At 46.2% G+C, this 20,784-nt stretch overlaps 1 protein-coding gene across 1 annotated transcript in view; it reads right to left on the bottom strand.

The window, feature by feature from the left end:
* The window catches only part of LOC144511296 (multiple C2 and transmembrane domain-containing protein 2-like), a 447,793-nt gene that overhangs the window by 216,449 nt on the left and 210,560 nt on the right, over positions 1–20,784 (bottom strand). Inside the window, exons 8-9 of the mRNA XM_078241512.1 lie at positions 11,309–11,473; positions 4,396–4,526 (exon numbers count right to left, since the gene is read on the bottom strand). Of these exons, the coding sequence (XP_078097638.1) occupies positions 4,396–4,526; positions 11,309–11,473 (296 nt within the window). The remainder of the gene's footprint in view (positions 1–4,395; positions 4,527–11,308; positions 11,474–20,784) is intronic.

Raw genomic sequence — 20,784 nt, forward strand, 5'->3', positions numbered from 1 at the left:
CAGTGACGAGTCAATCAGCGGGTTGTCAGATGAACAATGGGAGGCAATTAAGAGGCGGCTCAATACCTATTCAGAGGGGTGTTACAGCTTTCAGTCTGCATGAAATCTAAAGTTCACCCAGAAGAGATTAAGACAACTTCTGTGAGATGGAACGATTTAAGGTATATTGCGCCAGACCGTTGCTACTGACACCAAAGCATCATAGCCACAGGAGGAGGCCATCCAGCCCCTCAAGGCCATTCTGTTATTCAACTATATGCCTCATCTTTACCTTAGCACCATTTGCAGATTCCATAACCTTGGATTGATATCCTCGCCTCATAAAAATCTATCAACCGGAGCACCCAAAGGCACGGTGGCACAGTGATTAGCACAGCTGCTTCACAGTGCCAGGGACCCGGGGTTCGATTCCCAGCTTGGGTCACTCTCCGCATGGAGTTTGCGCATTCTTCCCGTGTCTGCGTGGGTTTCCTCCCACATTCCAAAGATGTGCGTGTTAGGTGGATTGGCCATGGTAAATTGTCCCTGAGTGTCAGGGGGATTAGCAGGGTAAATACTTGGAGTTATGGGGAAAGGGCCTGGATGGGATTGTTGTCCGTGCAGGCTCGATGGGCCGAATGGCCTCTTTCTGTAGAATTCTATGATTCTATGAAACCCACGCAGACATGGGGACAATGACTTGGGTTAATCTCTACTGCAAGACTCAAACCTAGATTATCGAAATCTGACACATTTCTGTACTTCAACTCTTTTCTGATTACGAAGATATGTGCGGACATGGTCAGCTACTCAGCCAATCTAACACATGCTTCCAGAGATCTATGACCATCCCTCAGCCCGAATGACAATGACTTGAGAAAATTAAAATGATAAGACCATAATTCTGCAGACTGCAGAAATATACATACACCTGATGTATTAAATGGCAAATAATATTGAATCACTAATGTTCTGAACACCCCAAGATCTTTTTACTCTGCTTGCTGTCTGCATGGTCTTCCTTTGATGCCATTCAGATGGACATAAAGCATCCCACAGGACAATTTCAAAGAAGAGGATGGGAGTTGTCACTAGTGTCCTACTCAATATTTATCCTTCAATATTATATCAGTATAATAGGGCGGCACGGTAGCACAGTGGTTAGCACTGCTGCTTCACAGCTCCAGGGACCCGGGTTTGATTCCCGGCTTGGGTCACTGTCTGTGTGGAGTTTGCACATTCTCCTCGTGTCTGTGTGGGTTTCCTCCGGGTGCTCCGGTTTCCTCCCACAGTCCAAAGATGTGCGGGTTAGGTTGATTGGCCATACTAAAAATTGCCCCTTAGAGTCCTGAGATGCGTAGGAATTAGAGGGATTAGCGGATAAATGTGTAGGGATATGGGGGTGGGGCCTGGGTGGGATTGTGGGGTCGGTGCAGACTCGATGGGCTAAATGGCCTCTTTCTGCACTGTAGGGTTTCTATGATTCTATTCTATGATTCTATTGAAATAACTCCTCAGAGGCCAGTGTCCCTTCACCAGATTCCCTTTATTTACAAACTCAATTCCACTGCTAAGAGTGCCTGAGGTATAAAGTCAGCATCTAGAGTGCCAGTAGACCTGACACTCCCATATCTGTATGCAGGCAAGGCTACCTGATTGGGCAGGCAATTCTGGCCTCAATCAGGGAGCTCATACTCCAAGAGGTCCACTTCATGGACCTCGTGGAAGTCATTACACATATTGCTGTTTGTTTTTTTTTGTTCGTTCACAAGATGTGGGCATCACTGGCTGGGCCAGCATTTATTGCCCATCCCCGAGGACTTTTAAGTGTCAACCATTGCTGTGGCTCTGGAGTCACATGTAGACCAGACCGGGTAAGGATGGCAGGTTTCCTTCCCTAAAGGACACTGATGACCCAGATGGGACAATCGACAATGGTTTCATGGTCACTGTTAGACTTTTAATTCCAGATTTTTTTATTGAATTCAAATTTCATCATCTGCCGTGGTGGGAGTCGAACCCAGGTCCCTGGAGCATCACCCTGGGAGTCAGGATTACTAGTCTAGCGACAATTCCACTATGCCACCGCCTCCCCAATGTGCGCAAATCTACTGCCGCCTCTTCTACATTGCAATCATGCTTCAAAAGTAGCACTTCATTGACTTCTGTGGCATTAAAGACAGGAGACAGTGTGCCCTTGTGTCTGTCTGTCTGTTGTCGTGGCGTATAGCTAGGATCTCTTGCCAAAATTTCATGTATGCAATCATTTGCGTTTCAACTTCAGTTTTTAAAGTGAAATGGTGTGACATTCTGCTCATTTCTTGAGCTGTTATCTTTTCTGCATATAATTAAAGAGCTTGTGGCTGAGCCTTCAAAGCCTGTGTATATTGTGGCACACTCGCGCAGGGGTAATAGATAGCAGTACCCTGCCTGCTCAGAAGTAGTTCTCAGCCTGACTAAGACCGACAGATCTTTATTAGCTAAAGGTGTCAGGGAATAGGGATCAAAGGAGGGGGGGAGGGATTTGAGGTACAGATCAGCCACCGTCTATTAAAACTGTTGAATAGACTCGAGGGGCTGAAAAGCCCACTCCTGCTCCTCTGTTCTTGCGTCAAAATTCAAGGTCGGGTTTTGACAGCAAGCTGATCGAGTGCCAAGGCAACTCCGATGTAAAACCAGATCCTTGTTCAAAGCAGAAGGAAAATAAAATAACAAGTACAGATTTTGCATCGCTGAGTTATGGCTCTAAGGGGTGAATAATAAGCATCTTTCGAGTCAGAGGATAATGCAGTAAGAAAGGAGGCCATTTGGCCCATTGTGTCTGTGCTAGCTCTTTGAAAAAACGATCCATTTAGTCCCATTACCCCCGCCCTTTCCCCATAATACTGCAATTTATTTGGAAGACGTATTGGTTAGGTGCATTGGCCATGCTAAATGCTCCCTCAATGTAACCGAACAGGCACTGGAGTGTGGCGACCAGGGGAATTTCACAGTAACTTCATTGCAGTGTTAATGTAAGCCTACTTGTGACATTAATAAATAAACTTTAAAAAATGTATTTTCTCTGCAAAGTATCTGTCCAATTCCCTTTTGGAAGTTAGTGTTGGACCTGCTTTCTCTATTCTTTCAGGCAGTATATTCCACAACTTGCCCTGCAAAAATAATTCTCTTCACCACCTCTCACACTCCTTCGCCAATGACTTTCTGTGTCTTCTACTTGAGTCTTCAGCCACTGAAACAGTTTCTCCCCATCTGCTCCATCAAAATTCTTCATGATTCTGAACTACTCCACTAAATCTCCCCCTAACCTTCACTGCTCCGAGGGGAACAAGCACAGCTTCTCCAATCTCAGCATGCAAACAAAGCCCCACATCCCCTACAAATATCACTTGTGTCCACTCTGACAGTGGGCTGAGGTGTGCTGCCCAGATTTAGACTCAAAGCTCAAGGTAATCAACTCAAAGTGTCAACGGCCAATTGTACCCCAACGCGCTTCCTTTGCTAACCCATTTTGCCCCAGTTAAGAGCAGGAACAGCCTTCCCCAAACCTTAAAGACTATGCCCTTTAAGGGTCATTTATTGGGGGGTCATTATTTTTAAATTAACGTCATCATCAACTGTGCTTATCAGTAAGGGAAGGTGAAAGAGAGTCAAGAGTTATGGGGATAAGGCAGAAAGGTAGAGTTGACGATTATTATATCAGATCAGTCCGCATCTGATGGATGTTCCTGTATCAACTGTCCATTCAACTCTCTTCCTGTTTAAATTAAAACCTGGAAAATTACCACAGCCGTCACTGAACGGTTATATTAAAAAAAAGACTGACCTGTTCACACAATGGCCGGGATTTTCCGGTTCCCACAAACTGCTGGCATTGTCGCAGGAAGGACAGGAACATTTATTCGCTCTCCAAACGTTCCAGACCCGCCCCCGATGATACCAGCTGCTGGCGGGACTGGAAAACTCATGCAGCCCACCGTGAAAGGGAGGCAGCCTTCTGGTCCCGCCGTTGCCAACAGGGTTTCCCCACCGAACGCACCTCTCGCCGCCAGGAAACCCGCGGCAGGAGTGCGCCGTCGGCGGGACTGGAATATCCTGCCAACGTGAACAGCCAGAAAATTCCGGCCAATGCGATTCGAGGGAAGGACCCTGACATTCCTGTAGGTGATCCCAGTTCCACACTGTGTGATTAACTCACAACGACATCCGGGGAACTAAGGATGGGCAACATTATAACTTTGTGATACCAACATATCAGAAATAAATATTAAAAACCAAGTGATTCATGCACAATATGGGCTAAATATTGAAGTGCCCATCTTATTCCAGCAGACCTTTTTTTTGCATCTTTGTTAAATCTGCAGAAAAGTCGTAAGGAAATGTATTTGTTTGAAAAATAAGAAGTTGAACTCTCACATGCCAAAGCTTCCTTCCTGTTTCGGGTTGCCCTTCCCGCAGACTTCCACTTCCAAAATATTCACCCTTTCATTGAAGAGGTGGAAATCAAATTGTTCTCTCCATTGCAGATTTGTACACTTGTATAGAACCTGGAAAAGGGGGGGGAAAATGGACAACAGGTAAAGTGACATTCCGATCCGGAGTGACCCCTTAAGAGCAGAGCCTAACTGGTTAAGTACTCTACTTAATCCAATTTTAAGAAATGGGGCAAATACAAGGTAACAGGTTCATAAGACCAGTCGTTCCCGAGACCCAGTCCATCGAATTCACACAAGCTGGAGTCAATGGCGCAAAGCACCATTGGGGACTGGGGACAAAACTTTTAATGAAAGTTTACGTCCAAACCGCTGGTATCTCTGACCACCAGAAACTTGATGTGGAGATGCCGGCGTTGGACTGGGGTGGGCACAGTAAGAAGTCTCACAACACCATGTTAATGTCCAACAGGCTTATTTGGTAACACGAGCTTTTGAAGCACTGCTCCTTCATCAGGTGAGTCTCACGACTCACCTGATGAAGGAGCAGTGCTTCAAAAGCTCGTGATACCAAATAAATCTGTAGGACTTTAACATGGTGTTATAGAATAGAATAGAATCCCTACGGTGCAAAAGGAGGCCATTCGGCCCATCGAGACTGCACCGACCACAATCCCACCCAGGCCCTATCCCCATAACCCCTCGCATTTATCCTACTAATCCCCCTGACACTCGGGTCAACTTAGTTTGGCCAATCAACCTAACCCACACTTCTGTAGGAGGAATGTTGTGAGACTTCTTACTGCACCAAAAACTTGCATTTATATAGCGCCTCTATCATAGTGCAACATCCCAAGCTGCGTCACAGGAGGGTTTGTCAAACAGCATTTGACACCAGGCCGCATAAGGAGCTTTTAAAGTCCAATCTTTATTGATTGATTCGTGTCACAAAGTAGGCTTACACCAACACTGCAATGAAGTTACTGTGAAAATCCCCTAGTCGCCACACTCTGGCGCCTGTTCGGGTACAATGAGGGAGAATTTAGCATGGCCAATGCACCTAACCAGCACATCTTTGGACTGTGGGAGGAAACCGGAGCACCCGGAGGAAACCCAAGCAGACACGGGGAGAATGAGCAGGCGCCGCACAGACAGTGACCCAAGCCGGGAATCAAATCCGGGTCCCTGGCGCTGTGAGGCAGCAGTGCTACTGTGCTGCCCCATTAATGGCACAATCTGGACTTTCAATAAAAGTTTACGTACAAACTGCTGGCATGTCTGATCACCAGCAACTTGCATTTATCTAGCAACTCTATCACAGTAAAACACGCCCAAGGTGCATCACAGAAAGGTTTGCCGAACAGGATTTGTCACCAGGCCACATAAGGGAGCTTTTAGGAATGGGTGACCACAGGTTCGATCACAGAGATGCGTTTTTAGGAGCGTCGTAAAGAAAAAGAGAGAGTGAGCACTGCAGAGGCGGAAAGCTTTCGGAAGGGAATTCCAGAGCTTAGGCCATCGTAAGCTCATGGCACAACCGCCACTGGCAGGGCGATAAAAATCAAGGGTGCATAAAAGGCCAGAATTGGAGGAGGGCAGAAGGCTCGGAGAGTTGTCAGGCTGGAGGTGACTGCAGAGATTAGGCCAAGGAAAGGTTTGAAAACAATGAAAAGAATTCTGAAAAGGGAGCAAGCGTTTTTCTTTTCCCGGTTGTTTGTTTCATTACAAGCACCAAACACTGAACTACCTTTCTGACAGGTGAATTCGCCGATTATTTCTAAAAAGCGTCGCAGTCTTCAAAAATACAAAACACACAAAATTGCTGCAGACTTGGACAGATGGTGGAGTGACCTTAGCTACAGCAGGTAAATGAAAAGGAAGCTAAACTGCGAGGAGCCCACAGTGTTACACCTCTCATTAATACCAATATGTTACAGGACACATATCAGACAGGGTTAGCTGCACTTGTCTTTTAGCTCCATCCACTGCCATGTAGGAGGGAGGAGATACACCTGACACTGCTTTGATGACATTATCTGTTTCAGAGAGGATTCTCTCATCGGTACATTTATGATGATTAACTTCTCTGTTCTACGTTGACAACTCCACAGAGCCACATTTGAACATTTGGGCCAAATCCTCCTGGTTAACGAATTGCTTGCTAAAGACGCACACCATTATTAATGTGTGGAGCAGCCGGCAAGATTCGGCGGGCGGGGTGGGGTGCTGGTGAAGGGATATGCTGCCAAATTCCAAGCTTCCTCAACTCAGTGGACAACTTACTTGATTTGATTTGATTTATTGTCACATAAGACGTAGGAGCAGAATCAGGCCACCCGGTCCATCGAGTCTGCTCCGCTATTCAATCATGGATGATATTTTTCTCATCCCCATTCTCCTGCCTTTTCCCCATAACCCCCGATCCCCTTATTAATCAAGAACCTATCTATCCCTGTCTTAAAGACACTCAATGACTTGGCCTCCTTCTGTGGCAAAGAGTTCCACAGATTCACCACTCTCTGGCTGAAGAAACTCCTCCTCATCTCTGTTTTAAAGGATTGTCCCTTCAGTCTGAGGTTGTGCCCTCTGGTTCTAGTTTTTCCTACTAGTGGAAACATCCTCTCCACGTCCACTCTATCCAGGCCTGGCAGAATCCTGTAAGTTTTAATAAGATTCTCCCTCATTCTTCTAAACTCCAACGAGTATAGACCCAGAGTCCTCAGCCGTTCCTCATACGACAAGCTCTTCATTCCAGGGATCATCCTCTGGACCCGTTCCAAGGCCAGCACATCCTTCCTTAGATATGGGGCCCAAAACTGCTCACAATACTCTAAATGGGGTCTGACCAGAGCCTTATACAGCCTCAGAAGTACATCCCTGCTCTTGTATTCTAGCCCTCTCAACATGAATGCTAACATTGCATTTGCCTTCCTAACTGCCGACTGAACCTGCACGTTAACCTTAAGAGAATCTTGAACAAGGACTCCCAAGTTTTGTGCTTCTGATTTCCTAAGCATTTTCCCATTTAGAAAATAGTCTATGCCTCCATTCCTCCTTCCAAAGTGCATAACCTCACACTTTTCCACATTGTAATCCATCTGCCACTTCTTTGCCCACTCTCCTAACCTGTCCAAGTCCTTCTGCAGCCCCACTGCTTCCTCAGTACTACCTGTCCCTCTACGTATCTTTGTAACATCTGCAAACTTAGCAACAGTGTCTTCAGTTCCTTCTTCCAAATCGTTAATGTATATTGTGAAAAGTTGTGGTCCCAGCACCGACCCCTGAGACACACCACTAGTCACCGGCTGCCATCCTGAAAAAGACCCCTTTATCCCCACTCTCTGCCTTCTGCCCGTCAGCCAATCCTCTATCCTTGCCAGGATCTTACCCTTAACACATTATGAAGTGCTTCGAAAGGTTAGTCATGGCACAAATCAATTCCAGCCTCCCGGACTACCTGGATCCACTACAGTTTGCCTACCGCCGCAACAGTCCACAGCAGACGCCATTTCCCTGGTCCTGCACTCAACCCTGGAACACCTAGATCACAAGGACACCTACGTCAGACTTCTATTTATTGACTACAGCTCAGTCTTCAACACTATTATTCCCACGAAACTCATCTCCAAACTCCGTGGCCTGGGCCTCGGCACCTCCCTCTGCGACTGGATCCTGAACTTCCTAACTCACAGACCACAATCAGTAAGGATAGGCAACAACACCTCCTCCACGATCATCCTCAACACCGGTGCCCCACAAGGCTGTGTTCTCAGCCCCCTACTATACTCCTTAAACACTTATGATCAAATTCACCTCCAATTCGATTTTCAAGTTTGCGGACGACACCACCATAGTGCGTTGGATCTCAAACAATGATGAGACAGAGTACAGGAATGAGATAGAGAATCTGGTGAACTGGTGCAGCAACAATAATCTCTCCCTCAATGTCAACAAAATGAAGGAGATTGTCATCGACTTCAGGAAGCGTAAAGGAGAACATGCCCCTGTCTACATCAATGAGGACGAAGTAGAAAGGGTCGACAGCTTCAAGGTTTTAGGTGTCCAGATCACCAACAACCTGTCCTGTCCTACTTTCTCAGAAGACTAAGGAAATTTGGCATGTCAGCTACGACTCTCACCAACTTTTATAGATGCACCATAGAAAGCATTCTTTCTGTTTGTATCACAGCTTGGTGTGGCTCCTGCTCTGCCCAAGACTGCAAGGAACTACAAAAGGTCGTGAATGCAGCCCAATCCATCACACAAACCGGCCTCCCATCCATTGACACTGTCTACACTTCCTGCTGCCTCAGCAAAACAGCCAGCATAATTAAGGACCCCACGAACCCCGGACATTCTCTCTTCCACCTTCTTCCTTCGGGAAAAAGATACAAAAGTCTGAGGTCACGTACCAACCGACTCAAGAACAGCTTCTTCCCTACTGCTGTCAGAATTTTGAATGGACTTATCTTGCATTAAGTTGATCTTTCTCTTACACCCTAGCTATGACTGTAACACTACATTCTGCACTCTCTCCTTTCCTTCTCTATGAGCAGTATGCTTTGTCTGTATAGCGCGCAAGAAACAATACTTTTCACTGTATACTAATACATGTGACAATAATAAATCAAATCAGATCTTAACTTATTTAACAGTCTCCTATGCGGCACCTTGTCAAAGGCTTAAATCTAAATAAATCACGTCCACTGGTTCTCCTTTATCTAACATCCTTGTTACCTACTCAAAGAACTCTAACAGATTTGTCAGACATGACCTCCCCTTGACGAAGCCGTGCTGACTCAGTCCTAATTGATCATGCACTTCCAAGTACTCCACGATCTCATCTTTAATAATGGACTCTAATTGTATTAGTATATGATAGTATAACATGTATTAGTATACAGTGAAAAGTATCGTTTCTTGCACACTCTACAGACAAAGCATACCGTACACTGAGAAGGAAAGGAGAGAGTGCAAAATGTAGTGTTACAGTCATAGCTAGGGTGTAGAGAAAGATCAATTTAATGCGAGGTAGGTTCATTCAAAAGTCTGATGCCAGCAGGGAAGAAGATGTTCTTGAGTCAGTTGGTGCATGCCCTCAGACTTTTGTTTCTTTTTCCCGATGGAAGAAGGCGGAAGAGAGAATATCTGGGCTGTGTGGGGTCCTTAATTATGCTGGCTGCTTTTCCGAGGCAGCGGGACGTAACTTATAGAGTTACGTCAGCTGCTTCACATGAACAGCAATCTCACCCTCAAACTTATTTGATTCCAAGTCATTTTTGAGGAATTGCTTGAGTTGCCCAGTCATTAAGCTCACTAAACTTGCTGCAGAAAGTCACTGCTCATGGCAATTAACCTGTTCTACTTTGTGAAAAGGGTTTATGAAATGTGAGGCAATCTCTCTTGCCCAGAAAGGGAATAAAGTGAACTGTTCAATCTCATTCCTGCATTTCAGACGTTCAAAAAATTTCAGATGTTAACCATAGAATCCCAACAGTGCAGAAAGTGGCCACCCGGCCCATCGAGTCTGTAATTCCCACCCAAAAGTGCATCCCTCCCCACCCTATATCCCGTAACCCCGCACACTTACCATGGCAATTACACCTAACCCTACACATCTTTGGACACTAAGGGGAAATTTAGCATGGCCAATCCACCTAACCCTACACATCTTTGGAATGGATGAGGAAACCGGAGCACCCGGAGGAAATCCACAGGGAAAACGTGCAAAGTCCGCAGTCAGCCAAGGCCGGAATTGAGCCCGGGTCCCTAGCGCGAGGCAGCAATACTAACCACTGTGCTACGGTGTCACCCTCTTTTAAACCATCTCCAACCATTCAACCCATCAAACCTATGTCTTCCTATGGCCACGTTATGAATGTACCTTCCTTAGCCATCAAGTCCTGGGGTGGGACTGGAACCCGAGCATCTGGCTCAGAGGCAGGGAGTCTATATTAAAATATATTTTCCTTACTGCTCCTTTGCTCTCTTTAAATCCAACCTTTCTTTCCTTTTCTTAATTTTTCTTTCCGTATCCATTTTGACGCCAATTCACCCTCTTTCTCTGTATTTTTCTTGCTTCTTAACTATCACTGGTTAACAGGAGATGGTTCCATCCTTCACGGAGGTCCCAGATGGCCCATTGCGTTCAGCATGCAATTCCCTGCTCACATTTCTAGCATGTTACAATGCAACTTATATCAAGGCTGACAGGGTCAGGTAACAGGCCAGCTACTCCTGCATGATATAAAATGCCCCACTCTAGCAAGATGTGGCCCATTATTTTGGAGTAAACTCTCCCAATGTCCTTTCAACTCATAACTAACACCAATAAACCATATTCAAATGGTCATTTTCCACCGTGGGATCTTGCTGTGCAAACGTTGGATGCCGCATTTCCTCACCAAAAAACAAAACACGGTGACTCCATTTCAAAAACTATTCATTGGTTGTGACGCATTATCGCGCCTTCTCAAGGATTTGAAAGGTGCTATACATGTAGACTCATAGAGGTTTACAGTTTGGAAACAGGCCCTTCGGACCAACTTGTCCATGCCACCGAAGCTAATCCCAATCGCCTGCATTTGGCCCATATCCCTCTATAACCATCTTACCCATGAAACTGTCTAAATGCTTTTTAAAAGACAAAATTTTGCCAGCGTCTATTACTGCCTCTGGCAGCTTGTTCCAGACACTCACCACCCTCTGTGTGAAAAAATTGCCCCTCTGGATCCTTTTGTATCTCTCCCCTCTCACCTTAAACCTATGTCCTCTAGTTTAAGACTCCCCTACCTTTGGGAAAAGATGTTGACTATCTAGCTGATCTGTGCCCTTCATTATTTTATAGACCTCAATAAGATCACTCCTATGATGCAAGACCTTTCCTTGTGGCACACCTTGCTCCTGTATCGTTCATCCCCCAGTCTGAATTTAACGTAGCATCCTTCAATTGCATCTTCCTTGATCCCCGTTCCTTCGATGAGAATAATGCTGACAATCCCATTCCACAGCTGGTTTTTCCGAAGGGCGTCAGACAGGCGGATATTCTGGATGAAGCTAGTCTTTTTCGCCAATCACAATCGCAGGACATACAGAAGACAAAGAGAGATGATTAAGAAAAAACTAAAATCGAAACAATTCTGAAACCATAATTAATAAATATCAACTTTCGCTGCCAATAATATAATATATTTTAATCACACAGCTATCTGTGACTTGCTGGGGACAGAACATTAATACTGAGTAAATTGTTGATGATAAAATAAATCCTGGAAAAATATTACAGGGAAGGGATGTGGTGGCACGGTGGTTAGCACCACTGCCTCACAGCGCCAGGGGCTCAGGTTCAATCCCGGCGTTGGGTCACTGTCTGTGTGGAGTTTGCACATTCTCCCCGTGTCTGCGTGGGTTTCCTCCCAAAGTCCGAAAGACATGCTGGTTAGGTGGATTGGACATGGAAAGCTGCCCTTGAGTGTCCCAAGATGTGTAGGCTAGGGGGATTTGCTGGGTAAATACGTGGGGTTACGGGGAAATGACGGGGGGGAAGATGGAGGACCTGGGTAAGATGTTCTGTCAGAGAGTCACTGTAGACTCAATGGGCCCAATGGCCTCCTTCTGCACTGTGGGCATTCTATTCTATGGAATACATGGATACCAGAAGACACTGACACAGAAGTAGAAAAGAATCCCTACGGTGCAGAAGGAGTCCATTTGGCCCATCGAACCTGCGCCAACAACAATCCCACCCAGGTCCTATCCTTGTAACCCCATGCATCTCCCCCATTAATCCCCTGACACTAAGGGGCAATTTAGCATGGTCAATCAACCCAACCTGCACATCTTTGGACTGAGAGAGAAAACACGCAGACACAGGGAGCATGTGCAAACTCCCGACAGTCATCCGAGGATGGAATGAAACCCGGATTCGTGGCGCTGTGAGGCAGCAGTGCTAACCACTGTGACATCCTTGAGGTATTCATTAGCTAATTGGGAAGTGGACGTACCACGGAACACAGGAAAATGTCAGGGAATATAGAACTGAAATGGGTACCAAAATGGCGGAGCCCGTCTAACCGATTGCTAAATATGAGGGTTTCAAAGGGTTATTCGTTTTTTGTGAGGTGGGGGGAATGTTTTTCCAGAAGATTTTTGACATTGTGGATTCACATTTCTACTTTAGCAAGGCCTATTTTATGAGATTCAATTAAACATTACTAGGAAGATCTTTTCCTGGCCTTTGGCGTTCTTCTGAGAACACCCATATTTTTCCAGCTTCTTCGCAGCAGTTCTTTTTTTAATTCTCGCCTCCCCATCCCACCCTCCACCTCAGTTCAAAGGGCACGCAGATAAACTGGCCCTCTGTCCAGACCAATGGGACTTCCATCAGCACAGCTGACTCATTCTCCCAGCCTTAGACAGGGCCTTCTCCCATCTCCCTTAGCAACGAACTCTTGTGTCTGGGCACTAACGCCAAATTACAGCAACAGATCCACACTTGCATTACTTCTCCAGCTGATTTGGTGCCATTACCCCTTGGTTCATTTTCAAGCTTCTGAATGACGTTTTGTTGGAGTTGGATTTAAACATTCCCTCCAACTTCCTTCACAACATCTCAAATCAAAATCAAAATCTCCTTAGCAACTAGCCTCCTGAATAACACCCAAGTCCTTTGCTCTCACACGGGTCATGTGGTGGCCAAGTATGCACTTAAGAAGATTATAGAATCATAGAATGATTATGATACAGAAAGAGGTCTTAGGCCCATCGCTGGGGAGTCAGTCAGCTCAGTTGGCTGGACGGCTGGTTTGTGATGCAGAGCGATGCCAACAATGCGGGTTCAATTCCTAAACCGGTTGAAGTGATTCACGAAGGTCTTGCCTTCTCAACCTTGCCCCTCACCTGAGGTGTGGTGATCCTCAGGTTAAATCACCACCAATCTGCTCTCCCCCTCAAAGAGGACAGCAGCTTATATTCATCTCGGACCATGGTGACTTTAGGCCCACTGAATCCCTGCTGTCTCTTTGTAAGAGCAACTCAACTAGTCCCACTTCCTCATCTTTTCCCCATAACCCCGCAAGATCTCTCTTCACTTTGTTATCCAATTTCCTCTTCAAAGCAATGTGTGAACATGGCATCTAATTAGTATTCTGTAACTTGATTTCTGTGTCTGTGCACTTTTGGAGAACAGATATCCACCCCATCTGACGAAGGAGCTGTGCTCCGAAAGCTTATGGTATTTGCTACCAAATAAACCTGTTGGACTTTAACCTGGTGTTGTGAGACTTCTTACTGTGCTTACTCCAAGATCCTCACCACTCATGGCATCAAAATGCTTTTCCTCGGATCGCCTTTGGTTCTTCCACCAATTAACTGAATCAATGTCCCCTAGTTTTCAATGCTTCTGCCATATGGGGGCAGTTTCTCCCCCTCCACTCTGTCCAGACTCCTGATGATTCTGAATATCGCTGTCAAATCTCCTCTCAACCTTCTCTTGTTGCAGGAGAATAGAAGCTTCTCAAATCTAGCCTCTCGATTGAAATTCCTCATCCCTGGAACCATTCTCGTGGATCTTTACCGCTCCCTCTCTGAAGCCTAAAATGTGATGTGCAGAATTGGACACAATATTCCAGTTGGGGCCCAAGCAGCATTTTAGAAAGGTTCATCATAACTTCCTTGCTTGCATATTCTATACTTTGATTTATTAAGGCCCACAACCTGATTAGGTTATTAACCACTTTCTAACCTGTCCTGCCACCTTCAATGATCTGCACGCATATACTTCCAGCTCCCTCTGCTCCTGCATTTCCTTTGTTTTCTACCAATATTAATTACTTCACATTTCTCTGAAATCAGATCACCAACAACCTGTCCTGGTCACCCCCACCATGCTGACGCTACAGTTAAGAAAGCCCACCAACACCTCTACTTTCTCAGAAGACTTAGGAAATTTGGCACGTTAGTTACGACTCTCACCAACTTTTACTGATGCACCATAGAAAGCATTCTTTCTGGTTGTATCTCAGCTTGATATGGATGCTGCTCTGCCCAAGACCGCAAGAAACTACAAAGGGTTGTAAACGTAGCCCAGTCCATCACGCAAACCAGCCTCCCACCCATTGACTCTGTCTACACTTCCCGCTGCCTCGGCAAAGCAGCCAGCATAATCAAGGACCCCACGAACCCTGGACATTCCCTCTTCCACATTCTTCCATCGAGAAAAAGATATAAAAGTCTGAGGTCATGCACCAACCGACTCAAGAACAACTTCTTCCCTGCTGCTGTCAGACTTTTCAATGGACCTACCTCGCATTAAGTTGATCTTTCGCTACACCCTAGCTATGACTGTAACACTGCATTCTGCACTCTCTCCTTTCCTTCTCTATGAACAGTATGCTTTGTCTGTATAGTGCGCAAGAAACAATACTTTTCACTGTATACTAATACATGTGACAATAATAAATCAAATCAAATATTTGAACTTGTGTTCGCCTCATTTGTAATCCAGTAACGTAACCCTCCTACACTACTTAACAGATTGTGTCATAGATTTTACAATGTCAATGAACAGCGAGCCAGCATTTCGCAAAACCCTTGGGATAATTGAAGGGTGAGAGCCAATTGTCGGAGGAGAGAGACAGCAGAAAGAGGAACTGCGGTGAGAAAAGAAATCATGATGGATGATGGAATTTTGTGGCTTCAGCTTTGATGCTATCATGGGATTAAATTCCCAGAATTTTTTTTAAAATTCGTCCATGGGATGTGGGTGTCACCGGCAAAGCCAGAATTTGCTGCCGATCCCTAATTGCCCTTGAATTGAGATCCATTCCTGACCAGGAAGGACAGCTAAAGGGATAGAATATTCAGATAGTGAAGTGCTGCTGCTACTGTACAATGATGTGGAGATTTGCTACCAAATAAACCTGTTGGACTTTAACCTGGTGTTGTGAGACTTCTTACTGTGCTACTGTACAAAGCATGAGTGAGACCGCACTAAGAATATTGTGAACGATTTCATTCCCCCTCACTTGAGGGATGTACTTGCATTGGAGGCGGTTCAGAGGGGGTTCAATAGATTCATTCCAGAGATGAGGGGTTTGACTTACAAAGAGTGACTGGGCAGTGTAGGTCTACACTCCCTTGAGCCTGGAAGAAAGAGAGGAGACCTAGTTGACTGTACAAGATGATAAGGGGGATTGAGATAGTAGACGTGGAGAGAATGCTTGTGAGACAATCTAGAACAAGAGGTTTTAAGATAAAGGGTGGCAGATTTAAAACAGAGATGAAGAGAAATTACTTCTCTCAAAGGGTCTTGAGTCTATGGAATTCACTACCCCAGAGCGCCGTTGATGCCGGGACATTGAGTAAATTGAAGGATTGATTTTTAATTAGTAAGGGTTTGAGGGGCTGTGGTGAATGGAGGAGCAGACTCGAGGGGCTGAATTGCCTGCTCCTAATTCTGATGATTCCATCTCGAAAGGGCATGATTGAAGCGGATGGGTTTTTAATGATAATCGTTGCATGGCACCGTTACTGAGACTGGCTGTCAACTCCAATGGCACAGCCGTAACTCCATTCACTGCAGCGGCACTGGAGAACCCCAGCCTGAGGACAAGGTCGGAGGCTTTCCGCACAGATTTCCTTTTGTTAATTAATTCCATCAGTTGGTGGGATTTGAACCCTGGTGGCCAGAACGTGCACCTGGGTTTGCTAGGCCATGATGATACCACTGCATCACCATCTCCCCAAGCGCTACCCATCATCTTCCCTTAGCGGGCTTGTTTCGACTCATTGATCTCTACCTGAGGCTAATGCGTCATACCAATTACTCTTTTATGTGACGAGCGCATTGCTGATAAAGCCAGCATTTGTTGCCAAACCCTAAATGCCCCTGAGGAGGTGGTGGTGAGCCGCCATTTTGAGTCACTGCAGCTCATGTGGTAAAGGCACTCTCACAATGCAGACAGGGCTGGCGGGAGGACAGAGAAAGAAAGGTTCACAATTTTGACACAACCATGGTGTAGACATGGTCAAACATTTCTCAGTCAAGATTGCAGATACTGGTGTCCCCATACACATGCCACCTTGCCCTTCAAAGTGGTGCAGGTCTTGGGGTGGCACGGAGGCACAGTGGTTAGCACTGTTACCTCACATCGCCAGGGACCCAGGATCAATCCCAGCCTTGGGTGATTATGTGGAGTTTGCACGTTCTCCCCGTGTCTGCGCGGGTTTCCTCCGGGTGCTCCGGTTTCCTCCCACAGCCCAAAGACGTGCAGGTTAGGTGGATTGGCCACGCTAAATTACCCCTTAGGCTGGAATTTTATTGTCCTGCCTGCCACAGGAATTGGAGCGGGCGAGGGGCAGACCATGGAAAGGTCCGTTGATCTCGGGCGGGATTTTACGGTTTTGGGACGAGCGGGGCCGTAATATCCCGCCGTTAAAGTGTCCAAAGATGTGTAGGTTCAATGGATTAGCCATGGGAAATGTGTGGCATTCCCGAGATAAGGTAGGGAAGAGGGCCTGGGAAAGATAGGTGCATTGGCCATGCTAAATTCTCCCTCAGTGTACCTCAGAGTGTGGCAAGTCAGGGATTTTCACAGGAATTTCATAGCAGGGTTCATGTAAGCCTTACTTGTGACACTAATAAATAAACTTAAAACTTGTTCAATAACCCTAGTGTTAAAACTGTAGCTGTGGATCAAAGGGGAGGTGCACTGTCACGCCATGTACCTACATAGAACAGAACATAGAACAGTACAGCACAGACCAGGCCCTTCGGCCCACGATGTTGTGCCGAGCTTTATCTGAAACCAAGATCAAGCTATCCCACTCTACAGACCTATCTATTGTCACATTTACAAACGCCCCATTGTTACCTCCAACTAACCAACTCAGAAGATGCACTGACCTCCTCTTTACTGGAGAAGGGGAGAGTTTCACCAGGGAAGAACAGAACACCACTCTTGACGGATAAGACTCTGTTCAGAGCTAAAGCCATGGACTGTTCTCAGGGTCAAACTTCAAAGTGCCGGGAGCTGGTCCCTCCAGTGTAGGAGAGCACTTGTGGATTTATATTTTAGCGGGGAGGGGGGAATAACTTTTCAAAGAGGATCAAAGGAGCCTGCTGGTGCCTGGCATTCGCTTAAGATGAATAGCGACACTTTTTTTTTTCCCCCCTGAAATATGTCAAAAGAAATCTGCAGCCTGGTATGTCTAATTTTTAAATTGAATGTTTATTTTGGAAGTGCCTTCTATCTGGTCGATTCATGGGACTGTTCCTCTCAGCCCTATGAGGCTTGTGAAAATGGATTCCAAAGCCAGCCATTAAAGGGACGGGGGGTGGGGTGGGGGAAGTGGGGGGAAGGAGGAAGATTGCTTCCATATGGCTGAGTAGTCAAGAGAGTGGGGAGTGCAGGCAAAGGCAGGCGCAGTTAGCCAGTGCACCGGTTAGATCTATTGACAGCCTTGTTATAACACGCTCACATCTGGTCTATTGCTGCTGATTCTGGGAAATGTCGACATACTCTCATCGCTGAGAAAGACAACATTCCCCTCCCCCCCCCGCCCCCCCCCCCCCCTCTCTCTCTCCTCCCCACTCCATAACCATCTCAGGATACTTTGAAGATGTCAGGGAAACGCTCACTGCTCAAGCCTTGAAGCGTACATTTCTATTTTTTTTTAAATCTTGAAAAACACCAGGGAGCAATTCAGGCCCCCACACTGAAGGCAAAAAGCAATATTTGCCCAGGGAATGATCGTGTCCAGTATCTTTTGATATCCAGAAGACAAGGGACTTGTATCTACATTTGAGATAATGCATGTGGCATGTTAAAAGGCAATGACCTTAGTTTTCAAAGCCTCAAGGAACTTTCATTCCAATTTCAATTGCGGCTACTCAACAGGTCCTTTAAGGGTAAAGTGCCATGAAACAGGGCTCAGTTCTTTCTGCTTTGACACTATAGCTAAAGGCTAAAGCCTGCAGTATTGTAACACAGTTCACAAAGTAAAATTGGGTTCAGATTGCCAGCTAAAAGCATTTGCTTTGCACACTTACATTGCTCCTCCGTTTCCTGCTATCAATCGAATATCATTCAATAAAGTTTATCTATTAATGTCACAATTAACACTGCATTGAAGTTAAGGTGAACATCCCCTAATCGCCACACTCCGGCGCCTGTTTTGGTACACTAAGGGAGAATTTAGCACGGCCAATGCACCTAACCAGCACATCTTTGGACTGTGGGAGGAAACCGGCGCACCCGGAGGAAACCCACGCAGACACGGGGAGAAAGTGCAAACTCCACACATTCAGTGACCCAAGCCGGGAATCAAACCCGGGTCTCTGGCGCTGTGAGGCAGCAGTGCTAACCACTGTGCCACCCATCTCTCCAATGCCGTAGATTGTGGATGGTGGCATTGAGTGGGTCACATTCACTTATCCCGCTCCTGAATAAGTTTGATCTGCATGGGGAGAGGATTTACTCCACCCCCTGTCAAAGAAGGCCAGAGTCCGATCAGCCATGTGCTGGCACAGTGGGCTCGAGGGCCCAACTGGTGCAGCCCTCTCCCTATTTCTTATGATCTTATCTTATCCCACACAGACACGTGCAGACTCCGCACAGGCAGTGACCCAAGCCAGGAACCCGGGTCCCCGGCGCTGTGAGGCAGCAGTGCTAACCACTGTGCCACCCCCACATTTGGGCGACATTATTTTTGCAAACGCGCCAGGTACACATATTTATTGTTTAATAAACTGAATTGAATACATTTGTATCCTGGAAAATGCTGGTGAAGTGTAATGCTCGAAAGGAACGTGTTCACAAAGTTTTAACAAGTGTCCTTCCACCCCCACTTCCCCCCCGCACCCCTCTCACCCCCGACCCATCCAGACCTTACTGCCGTCAGAATGTAAACAGCAGAAGCATTTCGAGGAGGTTATTAATACACATTTAAACCATTCGGAAAGGAAGGTGTTTATTTATCCACATTGTAAAACCTTTCACAACCTTCTTTGGAATTTTAGCGGGGAAGAGTATTTATTTAGCCTTGTCCGAGCTGCAATCGGACGCACCGTTTGGGCACCAATCGAGAGGGGCTGGGGGTGCGTGAGAGCAGAGCCCCCGCTTTGTGAAGTAGTCTCAGCTTCACAGAGAGCAGTTCTGGACTAAAGAATTTAGCTCCTTCTGCGAGTGAAGTGAGGCACAGTCAGGCTTCATCAGAATTCATGTACATCTAAGGTGTGGTATTAACACTGGCACACTCCACCCCAGTGTGTCCAGAAGCAGAGAAAGAAACCTTTACTTACAGCGTAATTCTAAAGCCAACATTTGTAGCCCATCTATTCTTGTGGAAAGTCTGTCCCAGGGAACACGATCTCATTTTCTTTCAACGTCCAAACTTTCTAGTTTAAGTTTATTTATTATTGTCACAAGTAGGCTTACATTAACACTGCACTGAAGTTACTGTTGTTTTTCTTTTGGTAGGGGTGGCACGGTGGTTAGCACTGCTGCCTCACAGGGCCAAGGACCCGGGTTCAATTCTGGCCTCAGGTCGGAGAGTTTGCACATTCTCCCAGTGTCTGCGTGGGTTTCCTCCAGGTGCTCCGGTTTCCTCCCACACTCCAAAGCTGTGCGGGTTAGTGTCTCAAGATGTGTAGGTTAGGAGGATTAGCAGGGTAAACACGTGGGGATAGGGGCTAGGTGGGATTGTTGTCAGTGCAGGCACAATGGACCGAATGGCCTCCTTCTGCATTGCAGGGATTGTAAAATCCCCTAGTCGCCACACTCCGGCGCCTGTTCGGGTACACTGACGGAAAATTTAGCATGGACAATGCACCTAACCAGCTCGTCTATCGGACTGTGGGAGGAAACCGGAGCACCCGGAGGAAACCCATGCAGACACAAGGAGAACGTGCAGACTCCGCACAGGCAGTGACCCAAACCCGGGAATCGAACCCACGTCCCTGGCAGCAGTGCCTCAATTCCTAATAACAACATCGCAAATGCTAATCTCTTGTCAATTTTTATGGACTGGAGTCCATCCACTGGAGTCTAGACCACTCAAATACCAGACTAACGTCTGTTGGAGTGTGTTAAAATGTTTTGTTATGCTCATTCTATCAGGTTTTCTAACTTGTCGACATTTGGGGACTGTTTTCTGACTTCCTCTGCCCTGGTTTCAAGTGCTGATGTTTCCCAGAGTTCAGATACTGTGGGTGCTGAATCCAGAAATACTCAACAGTTAACTGCAGAGAATAAGTTACTGCAAAATGGAAATGTTACAGGAATAAATCCCCCCCGAGCAAATCAGTTCCCAATTTTGAAAAATCTTTTTTTTAAAAACTGATAAGATTACACTTTCTAATTTAAGTTACAAT

This window comes from Mustelus asterias, chromosome 24 (genome assembly GCF_964213995.1).
Source record: "Mustelus asterias chromosome 24, sMusAst1.hap1.1, whole genome shotgun sequence".
Classification (NCBI taxonomy): Eukaryota; Metazoa; Chordata; class Chondrichthyes; order Carcharhiniformes; family Triakidae; genus Mustelus; species Mustelus asterias.